This window comes from Haemorhous mexicanus, chromosome Z, assembly GCF_027477595.1.
Source record: "Haemorhous mexicanus isolate bHaeMex1 chromosome Z, bHaeMex1.pri, whole genome shotgun sequence".
Classification (NCBI taxonomy): Eukaryota; Metazoa; Chordata; class Aves; order Passeriformes; family Fringillidae; genus Haemorhous; species Haemorhous mexicanus.
Genome location: NC_082381.1, coordinates 77548088 through 77572977, shown reverse-complemented (window position 1 = coordinate 77572977; position 24890 = coordinate 77548088). Strand labels below are relative to the sequence as shown.

The 24890-nt window shown below is 40.0% G+C and overlaps 1 protein-coding gene across 2 annotated transcripts in view; it reads left to right on the top strand.

Annotated features, from left to right (window-relative positions):
- The window catches only part of WDR70 (WD repeat domain 70), a 132715-nt gene extending 109624 nt beyond the window's left edge, over positions 1 to 23091 (top strand). For both annotated transcript variants that reach the window (XM_059873411.1, XM_059873412.1), the window contains exons 14-18: positions 1954 to 2054; positions 3535 to 3614; positions 6323 to 6439; positions 6760 to 6922; positions 14702 to 23091. In XM_059873411.1, coding sequence (XP_059729394.1) covers positions 1954 to 2054; positions 3535 to 3614; positions 6323 to 6439; positions 6760 to 6922; positions 14702 to 14786 — 546 coding nt within the window. In that variant the 3' untranslated portion in view covers positions 14787 to 23091. The remainder of the gene's footprint in view (positions 1 to 1953; positions 2055 to 3534; positions 3615 to 6322; positions 6440 to 6759; positions 6923 to 14701) is intronic.
- The last annotated feature ends 1799 nt before the right edge of the window (positions 23092 to 24890 follow it).

Genomic DNA, 24890 nt, shown 5'->3' with positions numbered 1-24890 from the left:
ACATTTTTTAGGATATAGTTCAGGGATTCAGTATTTTGGTATTTTTGAAGAATAGTCAGTTTCTAAAATAATCTAAAAACCACAGAAGTAGTTTTTATTATTTCTTATAAAGTAGGTTTATATACCAGTGGATTGATAAAATTACTTGCATGTTCAGAACTTGAGTTTGTTTAGTTTTTAACAAATTATATTCTGGGAATGTTTTATGGTTTCAAAAGATTTATAGGGCTACATTTAATGGCAGTTTCTTTTGCCTGCTCTGTAGCACGTGCCATGATGGTTTTAAGTGTGCTGTGCATGTTTGACAAGTTAGAAACTCAGCAAACCTCATCAGGGCTGAGCCACACTGTCTCAGGCTTGTTTTTGTTGGCTGGTATCCACTACCATGCTATAAAATACTTTTACTTGACAGAAGAAAGTGGAGAACCACATTAACTACGCAGTTTAAAAAGGCTGGCTAACCACATGCAATAAATATTAATAAAAGAAAAGGCCACCCACCTTTGACCTTCGGTATTTGTTACTAGCTCTGGTGTTTTAGAGTTACTTTAGCATTTTGAGCATTACTTAACAATATGTAAGACTCTTACTTAAATCCAACAACTTATTAGCACCTCTGTATTGTATACTTCAGGTTTACCTCTAAAAATGTTGTTCTGTAGTTTTCGTGTAATAAGCAAACCAGGTTTATTTGTTCTTGTCAGTAAATGGGAAAGTATAATGTTGTATATTGTGTGTACGTAGGAGGATGCTTTGCTGGGGAGCCTTGTAAAGAATGGCTGTTTGATTAATGAAACTTTGTCCCACTCAGTTTTTCTTCCTAAAAGAGAATACAAAGCAGAAAAAACAGCTTAGGAGAATGTCATGCATCATCTTGTGGTGAAATGAAGTTCTGATTCATGATGGCTGAATGGCCTTCAGGATTTTTTCAATATTTTTAATGTTATGTGTCTGCTAGCATCAAAAAAAAATGGAGACTGGACCAAACCAGAAAGAGTATGGGACGTACACTGGAAAGTTGGAGGGAGGAGAAAGGGAAGGCTAGAAAAGGGAGCATTGTTCTGTGAAATACTAACAAGATCATGAATCTTGCTAGCTCTGGATACATTTGTTACATAGGTGGCACAAACCAACTTCAGCCTCAGACAATATCCATTTAAAGCATTACTGTCTGTCAAAAATAGATACTTTCTTTTCTGTTTTTTAATGAGATGTGTTGTCCTTTGTGGCAGATTGTGCCCACTTTGGCTCTCTGGAGTCAGAAGTTTGAGTCTTAGAGTTTGTGTGCTGTCCTGCTGAATCAGACTGAGAACAGTACTCACATGGAGATTCAAAGTCACATGTAGAACAATACTCTTAATGTCTGAAAATGAGTTTCCCTGCTGACCAGAAGGGTGACAGTACTGTGAGACATTGGCTTCAAATACCAAGTTCTTGGTATTGTGGGGAAGAGAGAAGCATGAGTGAAAATCAGCATCTCTTCCGTTTCTGCAGTCAGCAAGTGAAAAGGTCAACAGTGTATGACAAGAAGGGAAAAAACAGATAAAGTAATGAATGAAGTGGAGGAATTAAGAATTAAAAATAAGAGTACAAAAGTCATGAGGGCCTGAATCGCTATATCTTATCTGAAGCACTTAATTGTTCTCCTTCAAATCCCTCTTTAACTTTCCATTTTTATTGTGCCCATGAAGATCCTGGCAGCAGATAGTCTGTAGAAACCACTGGTTATCACACTGTCAACAGTTTTTACTTCCTTCCCTGCCTACATGCTGGTGTTGTCACTCCTTTTTCTTTGTATTCTACTCTGGAGTTATTCATTCACGTATTCACATGCTCATTCATATGCTTAAGCTTGGTCCTGCTGCAGTGTGGTGCACTCTTTGACAACGTGAATATTAATTCTAAGATCCAGATGAGTGACCTGCTAACTGTCAGTATCTCACTCTATTTCAGAGCGTTGTGCGTTGCCTTTGGCATCCCAAGCTGAACCAGATCATGGTTGGTACCGGGAATGGTTTAGCCAAAGTGTACTATGATCCTGTCAAAAGCCAGAGGTATGCAATCATGATTTATTATGTTTTTTTTCCTCTAATTTAGCCTTATTCTGTGATTCAGTGATTATACTAAGAAATGAGTAAAATAGGTTTGGTAACATTTGTTTTGCAGAGTTCTACTTATTCAGCAGCAGTAGAAAGAGAAAAAAATAACCCAAAATATTTGCTTATGAAGAGTGTCACTTTTTCCATTGGGCTTCTCCTTTTGCAGTATGCTGGCTGTTCTACCTGAATTTACAAATGCTTTAATTTTTTAATTGCATGAAATCTGCAGTAAGAACAACCTTTCATCCTGTCTGTTGGAGGTTCCTTCTGCCGAGGAAGTATTAGTGAGTCGGTATTTATTGTATTTAGGTTTTTGTATTGCATTCAGGTTTCTTAATGCATAGTTTCTTCCTGAAGTAAAAATCTTGTTTAGAAGTATGAGACTTCAGTGCTAATGAAGTAATGCTGGAAGACCGAATTTGACAATGTGCAAAGCAAGGAAACACATCCCTGCCTTTCTTTTAGTCTTCTTCAACACCCTCATTTATCACATGAGGATTTTGTCTGTATGTCTAAGGGAAAGGTGGTACTGATATATCAGACAGTGACTTGCCAACCTAGGATGAAGAGGGCTTAAGTAGAGGGCCTATAAATACTTCTTTTAATAAGAAGTATTTATAGGCCCTCTATAAATACTTTTCTTTTTTCAAAAGAATAATTTTCTTTTGTCATCTGGGTTGTCTGGAGAAGTGGGGCATTCTTCCTTCCTGTCAGTGGGGAGGAAATGTACAATTCATTGATACTGACCAGAATAAATAAGGTGTTCTGCCTATGTATGTGGTATCTTTGTTTTGCTGGCATCCGAAACCAAACTGAGTTCATGTTTTCTGGATATTTACTGTCACCTGGGCACTTCTGTGTGAAGATAAACTCTGGTTTACAGGATTATTAGAAATAAGTTTTATTTTTCTGATTTTGGCAGTTTAGAGAACATGGGAGTTGGGAATCATTTTTTGGGCCACAGAGTCCTAGCACAGTTTTGTGCCTGGTTTATTTCCTGGTATTTACCATGAGGAGGTGAATACCACTGGTTTAAATCAATCTTGATCCTGCCAGGCTTATGCAGTCTTTCCTGCCTCAGTGTTACAGGCACCTCTGATTTGTTAATGGCCAACTCTGCTGCCTAGGAAGAATCATATCAGGAGCAAATGAGTTCCCAAGTTTGGAGAGCAGCACTTCCAATGTGCACACTAAAGTACTGTGGACAAATGAAGTGTGAAATGAATCTTCTACCCTTATTTCTGCATGTCATATAAACTGCTCTATAACAGAAACACTAATCTCCCTACCCTCCTTCACATGAGCACGAACAGGCAAAGATACACACATTCATGAATATTTAGAGTGCTCTATAATTTTGTTGAGACTGTCTTGAATAAAAACTGGTTTCTGTTTGGTATAAACAGACTAACTGAACTGCTCTGTTTCCTCCTAGGGGAGCAAAATTATGTGTGGTCAAAACAAAACGAAAAGAGAGACAAGCAGAGACTCTCACGCAGGATTACATTATAACACGTAAGAAATTTAAACATATCTTTGTAATAGAGTCCTTAGCTCATTCTTAGGTTTGAAATTATTTTCAGATTGTTTAGCTTTATTTTTTCCCTCTGAAAACCAGTCTTTCATTAAGCATTGATCACTGGTGTCATATAGTGGTTCTTCATAAAAATTTTTTATAGTGTTGCACAAACAGAAAGGTATATCTAATCTGTATGCTCTGTAAAGTTGTTAATAATAGTTGGTTTCTTGATTGTGATGCTCCTGAAAGCCTCAAAAATTTTGGAGCATTTTTACTACTTTAGTTTTCCATAACTTAAATGTGGAATGTAGATGGGTTTAGAAAGAATTTTGTCACTTTGAAACACCAGTGACAAAATCAGAGATGGGAGATAGGTCTTGAACAAATAACAAATGATTTTTCAAAATTTGTAACTTACCAAAGTTATACAGAGTTTTAATAGCTTAACCATCCCTAGCCTTGGGGATTTTTGAGCGCTTATGTTTGTAGTAAGGATCACTGACACATAAGAAATAGTCATCATTGCTACTATAAAATGTTCAATGACCTGCCTTTTCCCAACGACAGATTTTTACAATGGAGTGAGGGAATTAACTGAGAGATCTTGACCGTCTCCATTAGCATTGCCCTGTGTAGTGTTTCCTCATGAGAAATGAGAACAGTCACGTGGTTGGGGTGCCCTGCTTCTCTTCATCCTCTTACAGTTCCAGGGTGTTCAGTTCTGATTTCTAGTAGTCTTGGTTTTACACATACTAAAACCACTTCCCTATAAAACAAAGAAGTTGTTTGGCAGCATAATAAACAAAAACAGGTCTAGAATGAGGAAATTTGGGCGGTCTTGGTAACTAGACCCATATCAAGGCACTTTGGTTCCAAGTTCCCATCTTGGGCACTTTCCAGCCACAGCTGTCTCCAACCTACCTTAACTGCTACAGATGTGCAGCTCCAGTTTTTGGGACCTTAAACTTATGTAGCAACTACCAAAAATCAGGGGTATTTATCCTCATTGGGTGCTCTTAATGCATCCTTACAACATTCTTCACTGTTATGCTTTGTGAGCACTGTCATTAGTGTTTATATTCTAAAGAACTTCTGTGATTTTTTAAAGCAAATTCTGCTTAAAATCCAGTGGAACTTTTGTGTTCAATGGCATTTATTAATGTCAGTGAAAGATACAGGTCCCAGTAATGCAAATTTTTGGATTTTATCACTGAGTTCTAGCTGATTAGCTGTTTCTTCCCATAACTTTTGAAACTAAACAAAGATACTTCCATGTACCTCAATGCAGAAAAACACTGTAAGGATTTGCTCAGCAAATTTTTAATTTTTTTTTGCGTATTTTGGAAACTTTTCAGAGATTCCCTCTCTGTCTTTTAAGTTTACAGATAGAGCTGGGAAGACCTGAAGATCTCTGAAGTGCTTTTGCAAAGTGAACTGACCCCTTTTTTCTTCTCTTTTTTTTCCCCTCTTTTTTCTTTTAGTTTTTTTTTCTCCTGATCAGATTTCTTGTTGCTCTTTAATATCAGAATTGCCTGTAATGGCTACTTAAAATGCAGGAATGTTGTTTTAATGGATTAAGTGTCACTTTTAAAACATAGGATTACACAGCATGGTTTTCCCTTAGACAACCTTGACTTCACAAATGGCAAAGGCTTGGATCTCTGCATTAGTGACCTCAGATGCTCTGTGGAAACTGATCAAGCTTAGTGCCTGCCAGAAAATTGTCCCTGGCATTTCATACTTAATGAAATCTGCAAAAATAAAATTTAAACATTTGTTTCCAAAGATATGCTGTGTGTCACCAGGCTGTGACTTCATTCAGTCCAATCAATTGAACAAGCTTACAGAAATAAGCTGAAAACTCAAGTTGATAAGTGCGTGAATGCTCCCTGACTTTTTTTTTTTTTATTCAATATAGAGATGATGTTCCTAAATTTAAGATTTGTTTGGCTATTTTTTGTCTTTATTGGATCATTTGATCGCTACACAATTTCCCAGGCTTTGGGAAACAGCAGCAATGAGCACACCTGCATGTGAGATCTAAGCCTCTCTGCAAGAAAGCAAAGCCCATTAACATGGTGTTTCTCTGTTGCTGGCAAATGACTCTCTTGTCTTAGTGGATCAAAGCCATTACTGTTACTGAAGATAACACTTTTATGAGGAAATAGAAGTTTTAAATCCTGACAATTTAGCTTGGCTTTCACAGTTAGGATATTTTTCCAATGGTGATTAATCCTATTATTTAAGAAAGAACATGATTGTGACTTCATGTGCATAAAATTGTATTTTGAATCATTGAGGGGTTTCTGCTCCACTCTTTGTCATATCCAAGAAAATATCAAGCGCCTTGTCATGCTCTTAGAATATGAGAAATCTGAAGAAACGTGGGAAGTTCAGAAAAGAGTAACTGATTGGTCACAATGCTAATGTTGACAGAGGTATGAATGAAATATGCATAAACTGTGCAAAAAGTATTTCAGATGAGAGGCTCCTGCCTGAAGGAACCCTGATATCTGATTGTTTTCACCTGCTAAAAGTTCAGCAGGAAAAAATGCCTGAAAGTACAACTTGGATATGGGATTACTGGGAGGCTGCTCCTGTCACGTCTTCTATTGCAAAAAAGAATCCAACTCTTTGTATTTAAAATGTTAAAAAGAAAATGGAGTTTCTAATATTTCATTTTGTCCAAACTGTGACCCTTCAGCCCATGCGCTTCCAATGTTCCGTGAACCACGACAACGAAGCACGAGGAAACAGCTGGAGAAGGATAGGTTGGACCCCATGAAGTCTCACAAACCTGAACCTCCAGTAGCAGGAGCAGGTAATCTAGGCATAATCATTTTGAACTGTATGCCAAAGGGGCCATCATGTTTTGCTTCTACACTCATTTGGATTTGCTTTTTTTGGGTGGTGACTCTGTAGATGTATGGGCAGTGTCCAGCACTTTAGACATTGATGTCTCATTGCCTTCAAAAAAATTAGTAATTACAATGTCTAACTTTGAGTTACATAGTCAGTAAAACACCCACCTGACTTCAGCTCTCAGTTAAGCCCTTCCTATAGCATTAAATAACCTCTTTGTATCAGGCCACCATTGCAGGCGCTGCATGTTTCTTGAATATATTTCTCTTCATGCCACAGGTCGTGGTGGCCGTGTTGGGACTCATGGGGTCACCCTGTCATCATATATAGTCAAGAACATTGCCCTGGACAAGACAGATGACAGCAATCCTCGAGAGGCCATTCTACGTCATGCAAAGGAAGCGGAGGAAAATCCATACTGGGTGGCTCCAGCATATGCTAAGTAAGGAAACAATTAAGAATACAAGTCATATTTCTGGACGCCAGTAGGAATTCAGTTAAAATAGACGTTTTTAATGCTATACTTTGCCTTTTTTGGATTGCTGCCACAAATATGTAAACAAGAATAGACTCTTTTATAAAGATATGAGTTTCCAGGAGGTTAAATTGTTGAAATTTCACATTTCCACTTCTAAAATGTACCTGCCAGTACTAGAAGTTATTTTAAAGCCTTCAAAGTTGATCTGTATTTAGAATCTTCTTGAAATCAGGTGTCTTAAACTGCAATATACCTTTTAATACGGTATATATTTAATATTTTAATAGGGTATATATATTTAATAGGGTGTATATCAAGATACCGTTGGTATATTAAGATGATTTTCCAACACGTCCTCTAGTTCTGACTGATTCTTAGATTAAACCTTCAAAATATTTATGTCATGTTATGACAGGCTAATTTCTCAACTGTCCTAAGTTTTTATCTGAATTTTTCTTGCATGAGGACCCAAGTAACTGCCTGAATTAACTTGGTTTTGGATGTACAGCAATATTAAAAATTGCAGCTGATAAAAATTAAAAGTTAATGAAATCTCCTACCAAAAATTCAACATAAAGAATTAAGTTTTCAGTTGTTACATAAGTTAAAGAGCCTTATCAAGATTTTTGTGGTAAAACCTTGGTAACCTCACAGAATCACAGCCTTCAGATGATGACATTTGTTTTCATTTTCACAAAGATAACAAAATAGCAAATCCAAAGCAGCTTGAGATTGTCAGCCATCCAGCCTGGCTTTGAGCAGGTAATTAATAAGTATGGTACACTGGTAATTGATAAGTATGGCATTAGGTGTTATACATCAAACCAATGCATTATAGAGTATCACTCTAGGTACCAAAGATGGGATATTTGAAAGCCTAATTCTGTAGCAATTGTTATAATGAATATGTTAAATATTGATTTTTAATTGTTTGATTGCAAGAGAGGAAATATATTTGGAATGTGTAGGCATCTGATTTCATTTGAGGAATCCATCCTCAAAAGTAAATACAACCACACATTGCATCAGCTAGATAGATAGGTCAGCATATTTTTGGCTTAATAACTTCATTGATTGTATATTAAGTTTCATCCCCAACACCTGCAATGTAGTAGACATGAAAGTTTTAAAACAAAGCTGTGTTAGAGGAGGCTTACTGTGTCAGGTGGCCAGATCTCATTACAGTTCCTTGTTAAAGATGTGGCTGCAGGCGAAGAGGAGAGCTGGCTGAGAAGTGGGCAGGATGCAAGTCCAGACTGCTATTAACTTACACACCAGACGGTGATGTGTATGTGGGGGAATTGGACTGCAGCCAGCAGCACGCTGCCTTGATGGCTTTGTCAGCTGATAAATCTCACCCTGGTGAAGATGAGAGCCTCAAGCCATTAGAAGCTTCCATTTCACATGCACTCTCTGTAAAGAGCATTAAAAAACTCCCAAACAATAACAACATTTTTAACAATAACAATAGAATAGTAGTAGTAGTCGTAGTAGCAGTAGTAGTAGTAAATAATATTAATATTAATATTAATATTAATATTAATATTAATATTAATATTAATATTAATATTAATATTAATATTAATATTAATATTAATATTAATATTATAAAACAGCGCTAATAATAATACTAATAATATCTAATACAATTAAATGGAGAAACTTGATTGTCATGTTCTTAGTTTTCAGAAATTCAGCACTACATTATCAGTCCCATAAGGCTGTTTTATTATAATACAATATATAGAAAACAATAATATATGCTATTATAATCATATTCTACATCTGATTTTATGAAGCATGGATATTTGACCTGTACATAAAATGCATTTTACACATGTACTTACAGACTTATATTTAATAAAATATGCAAATTGCAGGTAATTGATCCAGATTATCGTGCAGTACTGGTTTGTATACAGGACAGGTGCTTTAGCTAGAGCATAAGTTACACTATAGATTTGGGAAAGGTGATATTCTGATACATTTTAAAAATCGTATCTTGTCTTAAGACCTAAAAGCCATACATCCAGTATGTTTCTTTTTTTTTAAATAGTGTTTATTCTTTTACTACTCTATTCTTCTGCTACCAGTTTTTCCATTTCTTGTAGTAGATTCTTACTTAAACATGGCATAAAACTATCCACTAGATATATCTTTTGTTTGACAAGGCTTTTGGTCCTATGCTGTCTGTGCACATAAAGTTTTCACTCTCCTTCTTCAGAAAATATGTAAGGAAACTATAGTTACTTCATTTCCTCCAGTGTAGTTATTAAATAATTTTCAACAGAAGATTAAGAAATGCTCTTTTCTGGTTAATCAGTTTTCATTACTTGGATTATGATTACTGGATTGATTTGTCTGTTCCTGATATAGTGGCTATATCGTTCTCAATCAGTTAACAGATTTAATGCTTTTTAAATTGTATATGAGGGAGAGTGACGTTTGTGCATGGGGCAGTAGTGACTAGACAAGAGGAAATGGTTTTAAACTAAAAAAAGAGAGATTTAGATTAGATGTTACAAAGAAATTCTTTATTCAGAGTGTAGTGAGGCACAGAACAGGTTGCCCAGAGAAGCTGTGAATGCACCATCCCTGGAACTGTTCAAAGCCAGACTGGATGGGGCTCTGAGCAGCCTGGTCTGGTGGAAGGTGTCCCTGCTTGTGGCAGGGGAGTTGGAACTGTATCATCTTTAAGGTCCCTTCCAACCCAGACCATTATATGATTCTGTGATTTTCACTTCAATAAATTTTCTAAGAAATGCATGACTTCTGTTAGTTTATGCATTCTATGTAAAAATCTATCTCTTTTTTTGGAGTTAAAGGTGCATAATTTATTCTTGAAGCTGAATATTCATTTGTCTTATTTATGACTTGAAAAATTTTTTAAGCTTGTTATCATTAGCTTGACCTTTCTGTTCCCCCTGACATTTGAGCCAAAAAGGAGGGGGAAGTACGTAAGAGGCAAAAGAATGGGTGAAAAACAGATGCTGCTGAAAAGGATACTGGGGATGATAAGAAGTACATTCTGAATCAGGAGATGACATGTCACAGAAGCCCAATGTGAATAAAGTGTCAAATAAGATGTGATCAACACAGCAGAAAAGTCATAATGGATGGGGATAAGGGAAAGATCTTGAAATTTCTCAGGAAAAGGCTTGTTAGAGTCCTTGGCAAGAGCCATTCTGCTGGAGTGAAAGGAAAGGAAGGACAGATTGAAGATTTCAAGTAAAGAACTACAGGAAAGGAACTTGAGGCATCAGTTGTAAATGTTTGAAAATTACATTCTTTGTGAGCTGTTTGTTTTAACACAGCTGTACAGATATACTATAATGACTTCAGATGTCCCTCTGAAGGATCAGCAGGAATTACTAAGCGTTGTAGCTGAGCGCCTAATCAGATGCAGCTTTCTTCTGTACCAGAGAGAAAGTGAGGGTGAAATTTCCTTCCTCAAAAAGGTAAACTGGAGTTAGTGGAAACACCTTTCATTTCACTGTTGTATCCCCTATTTTGCAGCTTTTTCATTGCTGCTTGTCACTGTCAAAAGGGAATGACTTGAAGCAAGTGTCTGTAGCTGTGTTGTGTTCACTGAACTTTTTCTCAAGGGCAATACCAGTATGTGCAGTGTTAGTCATGTAATGGCTCAAGTATCATTAGATGAAAAATCAGGACTAAGCAGAATATCTTGTAATAGCAGCCTTGTTGGGATGCATTGTTATATTTATCCTAAATATTATTTCGTAAATTGGTAGTTTTGAGAGGGAAGCCCCTGAGATTTAGAAAAGAGTCAGGCTGGTTGGTGGGATGAAGAACAAAAAAGGCTCCTGATGCTGAAAACCTTAACTTTTCCATCCGGAAGTGACCTTTATGACATTATTCTGGTTTCCATGCATGCTTGAAAATCTTTTTTCTTTGTTTCAGTGAAATATAAACACAAATTTCAGAAGTTACTTTGACATGAGTCACATGTTGTCATATGCAGTTGTCATCTCCAGCTGGTTGTGCTGCTGCAGTGTTATTTATCTGTTAGTCTATGATCCTCACATGTCAGTGAGCTACTTTTACTTCATCCCTGAAAAGGAATTAGAGAAAAACAACCCATAACCAGAGGGATTATGGTGACTAAAGCAGTCTTCATGGTCCCTGGAAATTTTCTAGAGGTCTGCATATCTGAATATCTTGAAAACCACTGAAGTAAAGAGAAGCATATAGTATAAATAAATCATGCTAGTTTGTTTTCCCATTTTTGTTTGCAGCCTGTTACCCATAACTGACAATAGAAATGCATTTTTCAGTGTATGAGATACTGGTTTCAGCTGACAGTCATGTGGAAACACAGGATCATAGAACAATTCAGGTAGGAAGGGAATGCCTGAAGTCATCTAGTCCAAGCTCCTGCTTAAAGTGTGTTCACTGCTCAGATAAAGTTATATTTGGGTTGTTCAGGGGTTTGCTTAACCAAGGTTAATTATCCTCAAGGATGGAAATTCCCACACCTGTCTGGGCAGCCTTTTCTCACAATTTGGTGGCCAGGCACACTATGCCCTAGCTAAGTCCATGCTGGCTGTTCCCTGTCACCTCATGTCCCTCATATATCTGGAAATGCCTTCCACTGTAATTCATTATTTAGGTTTCCTGCGAACTGAGGTTGCATAATTCCCCAAATCCTCCTTTTGCCCCTCACAAAGATGATAATTACTTTTTCTAGCCCTCGAGACCCTCTCCCAGTCACCATTTCATCTCAGTGATGACAGAGTGCCCTTGCAATGACATTGGCATGACAGCTCCCTCAGTACCTCTGGATCCGACAATGTGATATGGATTTTTACATGTCCAATGAGCTACAAACTCTGTCTTCCTCTTCCTGTTGGAAATGTCTCAATCCCTACCAAAGACTCTGCTATAGTGTAGGAGTGCTTGCGGGCCTGAGGACATACCTTTTCAGGGAAAATGTAGCCAAAAAAAGCACCGAGTATCTTGGCTTTTTCCATATGCTATGTTAGTGGTTTACCTGCTGAATAAAGCACATTTTCCTTCACATTCCTTTGTCTGTCAGTGTAGCTGTAGAAATCCATTATTCTTGCCTCTCACATTTCTTTTCTGTTTCAGTTCCATCTAAGCTTTGGCTCTCCTAACTCTGTTCATCTGTGTTCATGTAATGCCTACTTTCCTTTCAGTTGAAGGTGTCTTTGCCTCCTTTGTGTTCTTCCCTTTTAGAGTTTATGGTTTATCACAGTCAGATCCCTATGCATCCATGCCTGGCTACTGCCAGGCTGTACTTTCTGCAGATGAAATGTAATCTGTTTTGAGATTTCCTCAAATATCAACCAGCTTTCCTTGGGCCCCTTTGCCCTCTATAGTATTCTGCCATGGGATCTGCCAAACAGATCCCTAACAAACTGAAATAAACCCCAAAGTATAAATAAAACTGAGAAGTTTGATGAGGAAAAAGAACACAGCCCTCACAAATAAAATTACTTAATAGAAGAAAACTTGTTGTGATGATTTTTGTAAGAATTTTAATCATACAGCAAACTCCTACATTTACTGCAGTTACTAAGCAGAAAAAAAAATTGTGTTTAAATTAGATTAAATGATCACTGCTGATAAAGCAATTACAAAACCAATATTTTAAAATGGTCAGGCATATGAATCACCCTAGGTGCCCCAGTTACAGCTATGTAGCTTAGCTTGTGGAGGTGGAACGTTTACATTTCATCTGAGGCTATAGTTATTTCATGGTAATTTTAAAAAGTGAGGTAGCAAGCAGACTTGACTTCCTCTGCATTTTTTTGCTTTAGCTGAATACCTCTAGATTGTGGTATGGTTTCTCTCTTCTTTTTTTCTTTTTTTCTCCTTCTTCCCCTACCTCAGCTTTCCTATACTCAGTAGACCTTTACTGAAGTCTGTGCCTTTTTCATGCCACTCATATCCTGGAAAAAACTTAGGTTTTGCTGCTTATTTCACAAATTTATTCATTCCTCTAAGTTGGAAATGTTTTTCTGAATGATGACAGTTGCAAGTTTGTGGTCAGAAATTGTGGGTTTCCACTTGATAAGTTGTGCTTTACTAATTAAACTCTTTAATACGGAGGTCATCCTAGAGGATGTTCATCTGTTGTGGTGAAAGGAGGGTACATTGCTAAAATGAATTAAATAAACCTTTGTCAGTATGTCTTTGTCGGAAAGAGAAGATTCCATACATTTTTCCTTTTCAGCAGCTAGCAAAATCCAGTATTCTGCCAATAAGGCCTTCATCCCTGGTGTCTGTTTTAGATTCAATGTTGATTTTTTTTCCCCCCCTCAAACTTCTTTCTTCAGCAATGGATTAAATAGAATTTATATAAGTATTGTATAATGAAATTTTAAAACTGGAAAATATTATTTTAATCTCATTTATGCTTTCCATGGACAGTAGAAGGACTCATGTAACTTCCACAGTATAGGTCCTTATCTGGGTGAAAGGTCTGCTACAGCCTGCACCCAGGGACCATGTGCCAGTTGGAGTTCTTCAGTAGGGCCATCTCTGGAATTACCAGCATGATCCTTTCCTCCATGGCAAGCTTGGAGGATGGAGGGGCAGGCAGGGCAATAGAAAGATCATGCATGTAAGGGGAGTTGTCTTTGACTAGTTTTGGTGATTTTGAACCTATTTGTGTCAGTCACATGTTTAACAAGTGGAGAACCTGCTCCATAAGAGCTGATGGCTTGCTATTACTCTTTGAAGTCAGAGGCAACATGGGATTTTGCCTATTGTGCTACGTAAGGCAGACACAATTTTGGTAAGGTTTATGCATTTTGTAGAGCTTGCCAAATAACAGTTATTATAATAATAATGCTTCACATCCTTATACTGATACAAAAACACTAGTTGATATAGTAATGAGATGATGACTGCCTTGGGTGCATTTTATACTTTGTCATGTTGAGAAGTTGAGCACAACCAGCATCAGAAATCTGATAGTTTCAGCTCTGCAGTGACTGTGCTGAGAGTTAAGTTGGAAAAGGGGACCATGCAGTTGTTAAAGTGAAAAACAAGGGATCTGAATGTCCAAACAATTTATTGAATTGCTACTTGATACTGTGCTCATTTAGAAAGTAATCAGTAATTACTTTTGTAAAGTGTAAGTGGTATTTAACATTCACACAAAGAGTGGAGGAATTGATACCATCAAGCTTGTCTGTCAGATACACTGTGTTCTCATATGAAGATCATTACATTTTTTATGTTACAGTAGTGTTAGATAAAGTCTCTGGGGAAGAAGCTGTTTTTTTCATGCATAGGCTTAGCCAGAAACCTGGCTTAGCTGTTCTGTTTTCACGTACTGACTGTTGTTGTTCTACAGTGTATCAAAATGGAAGTTTCTTTTCAAAAAGTCGTGGAATGAGGAGGCCAGTGGCTCTGCTTTTCTAGTGTGGAATTAAATGTATTTGTTCCTTCCTCACTTCTGTCTTAATTTTATTAATGGGATATACAGATATTGATTGTAAGCTAATGAGGAAATAATACTTGCAAGACGTGTGTTTGTTGTGCTTGTTTGTCTGTGAGCTGCAGGTTTCTTCAGTTCTGAGAAGGTTAGTTGATAAGTTATTGTCAAAAATAAAAAAATGGTCAAGCCTAGTAAGCTTTTTTTTGAAAGTGTCTTAATGTATCTATTTTGTTGGTGTCTAGTGCCTGTCTAATACAGTTTCTGATAAAGTTTTGTAGACTGACCATTGTTTTTATCTTTTTAATGTTTTCTAGAACACAGCCAAAAACAGTTTTTGCAGAAGTGGAACCAGAAGATGATGAAACAGACAAGCCAGAGTGGAAAAAACGTAAAATTTGAAAAATAATTTGTTGAAAGAATGATTTTGGAGCATTTGAAACAAGATGAAACATTTATTTCTTTATTTGGTATAGTGGGTCAAAATTTGAAAACAAACATTACTTCAATTTATAAAACTTGCTTCAGTATAAAAAGAGATTGTTGAATTACACTGGCTTAATCCCACATCTGAATTTTGTAATAAGGAATTACTTATATTGTGCAAATAACTCCTGTATGTCAGTTACTTAGCTTTGTGAGTTAAGTGAAAAATATTTCTTTATAAATAGTAAATTCATTATATTGCCAAATGTTGGGGTGTTGTCGTGTGAAGCTATATCCTGTCTCTCAGGTGTGCCAGCTTATTCCTTCCCCTCCCCCTGCCCCCTTGCCTTCTTCCCAAGTGCTGTCTGTCAAGTTCCACATTCCAGTAAGGGCGTTGTGTGATTGGCAGAAGTTCAAAAGATGCTTCTCAGACCTGGGGTCATTGGCCTGTCCAGGTGTCATTGTCCCCTGAGACCCTCCCCCTCCCACCTGGTTGGTGGCTCACCTCTCCTCTCCCTCCCCCCTCCCTGTGGGCTTAAAAGGCACTGGAACCATGCGGTTGGGATTCTGTTGGAGTTGTTACCGAGATTCAGAGCTCTGTCACCCTGGAATAAACTCTGGATTTAACCCTCTGGCAGAATCCGCTCTTTCTCTTCACCATCACCTGAACCTTTTCCACTAGAGCTAAACTGAGTTTCTACTTTGCTTGGACTCATTCTGAGTGCCTAACTGCCAGCCAGCTAAAGGCGTCTCTAAGGTGAAAAATCACAGCTGATACTTTGGTTAATATTTGGCGCCCAAACATGAGGCTGATTGAACCTGCAACCCCAAGAAGTAATCTCAGAACCTTGGAAAAGCTTCAAGGCAGCCGAGCACCCACTCAACGAGCTTTGGCTGCATTGCTTTCAGTAGAGACTTTGGGACTAAACCCACAAAAAGTCTCTAGGACTGCTCGGAGCCCCTGGGAAGTGTAGCTCCTTTCTGGTGAGCAGTTTTCGAGGGGAGAATAGGGGAGCCCCCTCCTGCCCATGGGGGTCCTGTTCCGGTGAAGAGACATCCTGCCTGACCTTGCCAGCAACTACTTCGATTTCGGTGAGTATTTCTGCTCTTTAGAGGGGGTAGAACCTCAATAAACAGTCTCTGCCATGAGTACTGTTCCCCTTTTAAAACAGTCTCTGCCGTGACTACTGTTCCCCTTTCAAAACAGTCTCTGCCGTGAGTACTGTTCCCCTTTCAAAACAGTCTCTGCCGTGAGTACTGTTCCCCTTTTAAAACAGTCTCTGCCGTGAGTACTGTTCCCCTCTTAAAACAGTCTCTGCCGTGAGAACGGTTCCCTTTTGCTTTTGCACTTAGGCTACGCAGCCCTGTGGAGCAGGAGCGATATCCTGTTCGACGTAGCTCACTGCGGCGTGTTTTTGCCGCTTTTATAATTTGCAGCGCCAGTGGAGGATCGGGAGACCTCTCCCTCGGCACTGTGGCGTTCTCAGGTCTGTCAGCACGGGGGGGGCTGCTCTCTCAGCACAGTGCAGGGCAGCTCTCTACACGTGGCGCGGGGGGGAGGCTGCTCTCTCTTGGTGCAGTGTTGGGGAGCTCTCTACATGCGGCGCACGGGGGTTGCTTTCTCGGCTCGCTACATGCGACACGGGGCGGCCCCAGTTTCGGCTCTGCTACGTGAAGCCGGCGGGGGAGGCTTTGTCTATCCTCCGCAGTGGCAGGTTCCCGATTCAGAGTTGCTGCCGCGGCAACTTTAAAAGCAGTGTACGCAGCTGCATTGTGAAAGGCTAACGTCTGCTCGTTATCACTTCTGATCTGTAGTTTTTTTTAGAAATCAGTAGTTGATTTGGCTTTGTTTTTGGTCGGCGGGACTTTGTGTATTGTGCCTTTTACATCTAAAATGGGCTCAAATTTAAGCACAGCACAAAAAGGAGTGTATTATCATATTGTTGGAATTTTAGTCCGTGGTAATGTTAAGTTCTCTAAAGGAAAATTAAAACCGTTAATAATGTGGCTTTTTCTACACTTCCCACAAATTTCTCCTGAAGAAGTCCATGATATTCATGTCTGGGATAAAGTAAGAAATTAATTGATAACCTGGGGACAGTCTGGAGATATATCTTCAGCTAAATTTGTGTTCTGGAATGTACAAGTTCGAACCGCTTTGCTCAAACAAAAGGAATGGAGAAAAAGCCAAAATACAAGCAATGTACCTCTGCTCTCTCAGTCTCTCCCCCTCCCACTTCTAAACCTCTTACCCCTAAACTTAGTAAAATGCCTAACTCCCTCTCCCCACAAAGTCCTGGCCAGACTGCGTGGAATCCCTCTCAAAACCCTGCGTCCCCTGCTCTGAGTCCCAGAGCACGTGTTAGCTTTTCGGAGAGCAGTGATCCCCAAAATGGCCCCCAGTCCCTAGGGGGTCCACAAGATGGAGGATGCCACGTGGCACCTTCCCATACCTGGTCGTCTTCTTCCCAAGATCCCCCTAAGTATCCCAAAATTCCTTCCGCATTCCCCTCCCCTCCTGCTCCTCGTGACACCTCCCCTCCTCTTACCTTACCTGCTGTACCCTCAGCTCCGCCCCCTACTCCTCCCAGGGGGCGTCTGCCAATGTGATGTCACCAGGTGTCCCCTCCCCCTGTTCCCACAGTGTCCCCGCCCCCTCCCCGGGTTCCCACGGTGGGGGCACGCCCACTGCTTCTCTCTATAGCTGTATTGGTGTTTCTAATGCTTCCGATTCAAGTGATACAGGGCAGGAAACTGCAGACCCAATTCAGGGTCCCACTTTGTCATTTGCTCCTGTTACATATCAGCCTGCAGCACAAGGGGGAGCAGCCCCAACTGCTAATTGGAGCTCTTTTGGACGACAATTGATTAAAGAAATCTGTAAATCTCATAAAGAGTATGGCCCACACAGTCCATATTTCTGTGGCCTTTTAAATTCTGAACTGAGTCGGACTGTAGTAGTCCCACATGATTTAAAACATCATTTCTCATGCCTCATGACCTCTACAGAATTCAAATTATGGGAATTAGCATGGAAACAACTGCTAAAAGAAGCCCTCCCAGGCTTGCAGGCTGATCCAAACACAGCGAAAGATACCAATGGCTTGCCAATTACCATTTGAGCATCTCTCCGCTGAGGGCTAATGGTCTTTACCCTCAATCCAAGCTGCTGTAATTCCTGTAGAAACACTCGAGAAAGTGAAAGATGCAGCTGAAAAAGCATTCTTTTCACTCCAACCCGAGAGGTCTTTTGACCCTTATAGTAAGATCAAGCAGCTACCATCAGAGCCTTTTTTGAAATTTGTAGAAAGGTTAACTAGGGCTATTGAAATACAAGTTAAAAAAGAAAATGCAAGGGAAGAGGTTTTAGAGGAAATGGCATTTACAAATGCAAATGAACAGTGTTGAGCAGCAATTTTGAGTCTTCCCCTAGAACCCCCCCCTATACTAAAAGATATGCTTCTAGTCTGTAACAGGAAAGTGCCTCTGATGAGTGTTGCTGAAGACACCAGATCAAGGCTGCTGCCAAGACTCCCTCAGCGTGCCGCCATTGCCAGCCCTGCGCCCATTCCCTCAGAACAGCAGCACCCTGGGCAGCAGCAAAGACCAGCAATGGTTGACCCCACAAAGCCATGCCTGCTTTGCAACAACCTTGGGCACTGGAGTAGCCAGTGCTGCCTGAAAAAGCAATTTGATGAATTTAGAAATAGCAGGGGAGGAGAACTACAAGCACTCCCAGAGAGTCAACAACAACAAAAAAAACCTGAAAAGGGAGTACCGGCCTACCAGGCACACAGACACAAAAGGAACAGGCCAAGGGAATGAGGGAAACAAAATAAACCAAGCGCGCAGTGATGTTACTATTTCTGAAGCAGATGGTTCAAAGACCGTGTCTGCTGGTCCATTGTTGCAAGTGAAACAAAATAACCTTTGTCATGACTTAAGTGAACCCGTGTTAACCACATCTTCTGTCAATGAGCCTTACAGGTTGCAGCTGACAGAATCACTCCACCTGAAAGACACTAACTGGCATTTTGTCTCTGTCAATCCAGAACAGGAGGGTACCTGGCACCGAATTCGCTGTAAGTACATCGTCATTGGGGACACCAAACACACACCACAAGAGATTGAAATTGCTCCGGGAATGACAACATCAGATCCTGAGCTATTCATTCTCGGGCTGCACTGTTTTCACCCACCCCTGTTTCTTCCCAAAGGACAAATTGTTACTCAAGCTATCCCTGTGCCGTGTTTACCTGAAGGCACCGAGAAACAAGGGCCCACAGTCACCCGGGTCCAAGTTATTGGGAAAGACATACCCAAAATCTGGTGTAATGTCAGTGGGGGTAAGGAGTCTAAACGCATTGAAATGCTTGTAGACACGGGTGCAGACTGCACAGTGATCCCAGTACAAGACTGGCCAGCACATTGGCCTTTGCAAGACGTTGCCAGTCACGTTCAAGGTGTAGGAGGTCTGCGTTGGCTAGACGATCCAAGAGCACCATCCAAATTGAGGGACCAAACGGACAATTGGCAAATATCCGTCCATTTGTGTTAGATTATTTGGAACCATTATTAGGGAGAGATTTAATGGCCCCGTGGGGTGTCACAATTGATATTCCAGACTCTCCACAGGATTTTTGTACAGCGGTCATTGAACAGCGCCCTGCCCATAAACTGAAGTGGAAAACAGATGAACCAGTTGAGGTGAAACAATGGCCGCTCAGTAAACAAAAAATAAAGGCGCTCGAGGAACTAGTGGAAGAGCAATTAAAAAAGGGTCACATTGTGGAGACCATGTCCCCGTGGAACTCTCCAGTATTTGTCATTCAGAAAGCTGACAAAAAAGATGGCTTCTCCTCCACGACCTCCGACAAATTAATGATGTCATTGAAGATATGGGTTCTCCCCAACCTGGTATGCGATCCACAACTATGCTTCCCCAAGACTGGAAATTATCTGTTATTGATATAAAAGATTGTTTTTCCAAATTCCCATACACCCTGACGACGCGCCGCATTTCGCATTTTCGGTCCCTACCATCAACATGGAAGCCCCTATGAAAAGGTGCCATTGGAAAGTTCTTCCTCAAGGACTAAAAGTCTCGCCAGCAATCTGCCAACAGTATGTCTCTTCTCTGCTTTCCCCAGTGCGTGCAGCCACAGAAAAGGCCATCATCTATCATTATATGGATGATATCCTTGTGTGTGCCTCCCAATGATGATTTACTCACACATGCGCTTGACCTAATGATCGATGCATTGATTGTTGGAGGGTTTGAGCTCCAAGAACAGAAAATTCAAAAGACGCCACCTTGGAAATATTTGGGCCTAAAAATTGGAAATAGGACCATTGTTCCTCAAAAACTAGAAATCAATCCAAAGATCAAGACCCTTGCGGATGTCCACAAGTTGTCCGGGTCTTTAAACTGGGTAAGGCCATGGCTGGGTCTGACAAACGAAGACCTTGCCCCTCCTTTCGACTTATTGAAAGGGGGAGAGGACCCGGGTGCTCCTAGGGTGTTACCCCAGAGGCACGGAAAGCTCTAGAAAAGGTTCAGATTGCAATGTCCACAAGACAGGCCCACCGATGTCAGCCTGACCTGCCATTTAAATTTATCATCTTAGGTAAGTTGCCATACCTCCATGGAATCATTTTCCAGTGGGAGGAAGAACGAACACCTAAGGCAAAGGATACACCAAAAGAGGACCAAGACCAGAGGGACCCTCTCTTGATCATAGAATGGGTTTTCCTCAGTCACAAAAGGTCCAAGAGAATGACAAAGCCTCAAGAGCTGGTAGCAGAACTGATCTGAAAAGCAAGGACCCGGATCAGGGAGCTAGCAGGATGTGACTTTGAGTGCATTCACATTCCAATTGAGTTAAAATCAGGCCAAAATACTATGCAAATATTGGAACATTTGTTTCAAGAAAATGTAGTGTTGCAGTTTGCTCTGGACTCCTACTCAGGACAAATTTTTGTCCAGAGGCCTGCCCACAAAGTGTTTGAATAAGATGTTCAATTCACTCTGAAATTGAGAAGCGCTCTAAGTAGGAGACCTGTAAAAAAGGCTCTGACTGTCTTTACAGATGCATCCAGGAGGTCTCACAAGTCCATTATGACTTGGAAAGATCCTCAAACCCAGCAGTGGGAGACGGACATTGCTGAGGTGGAAGGTTCACCTCAAGTTGCGGAATTGGCTGCAGTTGTTAGAGCTTTTGAAAAGTTCTCAGAATCATTCAATTTGATTACAGCTTCTGCATATGTGGCAGGAGTACACAGGAGATCAAGCAATACTGCAAGAAGTGTCTAACATCGCACTTTTCAAATTGCTCTCAAAACTTGTAAAGTTAGTCACCCACTGAGAGCAACCATTTTATGTGATGCACGTCAGGTCACACACTGACTTGCCAGGGTTTATCGCTGAAGGCAACAGAAGGGCAGATGCTCTTGCTGCGCCTGCAGAGATGGCCACTCTCCCAATTGTTTTTGAATAGGCAAAAATCAGCCACCAGCTTTTCCACCAAAATGCACCTGGCCTAGTTCATAAGTTTCACATCACTCGAGAACTGGCCAAAGCGATTGTAGACACATGCCCAAATTGCCAACAACATGCACTCCCTACAGTGAGTACAGGAGCAAACCCAAGGGGATTGAACAGTTGTGAACTGTGGGAAAGAGATGTTACGCATGTCCAGTCATTTGGACGGCAGAAATACCTTCACGTTAGTGTAGATACCTTTTCTGGAGCGATCTATGCTTCTGCCCACACAGGAGAATCATCTATTGATGCCATTAAGCACCTCTTATTACAAGCCTTTTCTTTCATGGGCATCCCCAAGGAGTTGAAAACTGATAATGGGCCTGTTTACAAATCCAAGGAATTCAGAAGCTTCCTGCAGCAATGGGGAGTGGGGCACAAAACTGGCATCCCCTACTCCCCTACAGGTCAGGCCATAGTAGAAAGGACTCACCGTGATATAAAGAGAGTCCTAGACCAGCAACATCAGGTTCTGAAAGTGGAACCTCCCCACATCCACTTGTCCAGGGCACTGTTCACAATCAATTTTCTGAATTGTTCTTTTGACAGCCTGAATCCACCCATCCTACTCCACTTTGGGGGGAGCAGTCATTTGTTGATGAAAGAAAAGCCTCCAGTTTTAGTAAAGGACCCTGAGACTTGGAGAACAGTGGGACCTTACAAACTGGTTACTTGGGGACGTGGATACGCCTGTGTGTCCACCCCCTCTGATTTAAAGTGGGTTCCTTCCAAATGGGTAAAGCCCTATGTTCCCAAAGTCTCAGAGAAATCTACAGAAGCGCCCCAGGTTGCTAATACCTGGAAAAGAAAACGCCGCATGTGTTCTCTGGAAGAAATTCCATTTAAGCCTCCTATCTGGAATAGTTTGTAATATGTTTGTTTTAAGTTTCCTTGTACCAGTGTAGATCCCGCTGTTCGTGTGCAGTCTCGAGATGCCATGAGACCAAGCCTGCTCCTCGTCCTACTCACGATCATTTCTCCAGTGTCTCCTGGATAGTCCCTCAACCCAAAGCAAACATACATCAAGAGAGAAACGAGGACTGGCTGAGTGGACTGTTCAAAAGCTGGGGACTCTTGGGCTGGTTGGGATCTATTCTGAAAACTCTGTTTTTAGTACTGTTTATTTTAGTTACTGTTATTGTAGTTGTTAGCATTGTTTTTAGTCTTATCAAACGCATGGTTCTCAAGTTGATTTCAAGCTCACCTTCCCCTCCTGAAGTCTACCATTTAGAAGCCCTTAGTGCTCCAATAAATGACATAAAAGCCTCAGTTGAAAACACTGACCCTCCTGTAGAGGAGGAGCCAATTTACCAACCATGGTTTGGCAAACATTCTGCACCACAGACCCAGTCCTCTTCTTTTTAAACAAAACTAGGGGGAGATGTTGTGGTGTGAAGCTATATCCTGTCTCTCAGGTGTGCCAGCTTATTCCTTCCCCTCCCCCTGCCCCCTTGCCTTCTTCCCAAGTGCTGTCTGTCAAGTTCCACATTCCAGTAAGGGCGTTGTGTGATTGGCAGAAGTTCAAAAGATGCTTCTCAGACCTGGGGTCATTGGCCTGTCCAGGTGTCATTGTCCCCTGAGACCCTCCCCCTCCCACCTGGTTGGTGGCTCACCTATCCTCTCCCTCCCCCCTCCCTGTGGGCTTAAAAGGCACTGGAACCATGCGGTCGGGATTCTGTTGGAGTTGTTACCGAGATTCAGAGCTCTGTCACCCTGGAATAAACTCTGGATTTAACCCTCTGGCAGAATCCGCTCTTTCTCTTCACCATCGCCTGAACCTTTTCCACTAGAGGTAAACTGAGTTTCTACTTTGCTTGGACTCATTCTGAGTGCCTAACTGCCAGCCAGCTAAAGGCGTCTCTAAGGTGAAAAATCACAGCTGATACCTTTGGTTAATATTGGGGTTTTTTTTTCATTACTGCCAACTTTACAAATGCCATGTCATGACAATGTTCAATGAATTTAAGTATCCAAATAAAATAGTACAATTTCTAAGACTCCTTTTTATTTTTTCCAGTTAAGAGCTAACAGATTACTGATTTATAAATGCAACAAAGTTTAGATTCATTATTGTATAATATTCAAGTTTAGTCCATTTGTTTGCTCACATGAGTTACAATTCAGTTCACACTCTGTGTGACTCTTAGAGCACGTGTCTGTACTTCTTTGCATGATGTTCTTTTTCAGTATGTGTATTATCTACAGTAGCATTGTATACAGCTTATATTTTTTTTTAAATGTGAAATTGCAATGGACAGTTACATAATTTAGTGTAGTAAAAAAAATGTGCTTATTGCCAAGTTGATACAAAATTTCGTTGAGGTTTTGTTATCCCTCCTAGTTTGTATGAGTAAGTTTTAGGATAGAGCAGATATGTGTATTTAATACCAGGTCTTTGTGCGTATTGACTTTGTTGTATACCTGAATTATGTATATCCTGCCTCACATTTTCTGAAGACCAATCCTATTCTTTATAAAGTAGCTTTCTAAATATGGAAAATTGTCATTTTTTAACACAGAATTGCAGTTCTGAGTGTCATAAATGGAAGGACAGATTTAAAACTAATGAATGTTCTTTAGAGGAGAATCAAGAATCCAAGTTAGTTTTAGGCCTTTATGTTGTGATTATAACCATACACAATATGCTAAGTATTGTGATTATGATAATACACAATGTAACAAGCAGTGTGCATTTCCTCTAAGAGTAGAGAGTAATGGACATGATAAGCAATCAGGCTTTCTAATTTATGAATAGAACCTGGAGGCATATTTTAAGACTATATTTAGCAAAGCCCTTAATCACCTTCCTAACCTCAAGACTGTGGTCCTGATAGTGTGCAGAGCTTAGACTTTTTATTTAAGCATTGTTCTGCATCACTGTTTCTTTATATTATTTTCTTTTCCAAGCTTTTCACTCTTTTTCATTTACTATTTTTATACTTGAGTGAAAACTAAATCTGACTTCAAAAGGTATAATGAGAAGCATTGGCATAAATCACTCACTACAAAATGTTTCCACTACTTTCAGTACTGTGGTCTTTTGATAAGAGAAGTACTTCAGTACATAGTCAGCAACTTGTCTTTGACCCTTGTAAAATTATTTTAATACTTGCGTATAATAGCAAATCAATGTTTAATTTAAAATTGCAGCTGTAAAATGTAGGATGAGGGACTGAGTAGATGGGTGGAAAGTAAGTGGAGGAGAAAAAGAAATTCCAGATGGAGAGGAGTTGTTCACAAAACCGGCTAAAGACCTCCCTATGCAATCCTCCCCGCAACAAAAATAACATAAGATGGCATTGCTTCATTTAAGGCTATTTTTTGTCTTATGTTTCATCCAACTATAGCCCTACAAAATAAAGTATTTTTAAATAAATTTCTCTAAAATCTTAATTAATAATTTTAAAAGATTAGTATGTTCTTCATTTTAGTCTGAATATTAGCATTTTATCTTTTCCTTTGTTAGTTGTTCACTGAGGCAGTGTGTCTTAGGGAGCAGAGCTGCAAGGAAAGGCATATGAGGAAAATGCTGCAGCTGT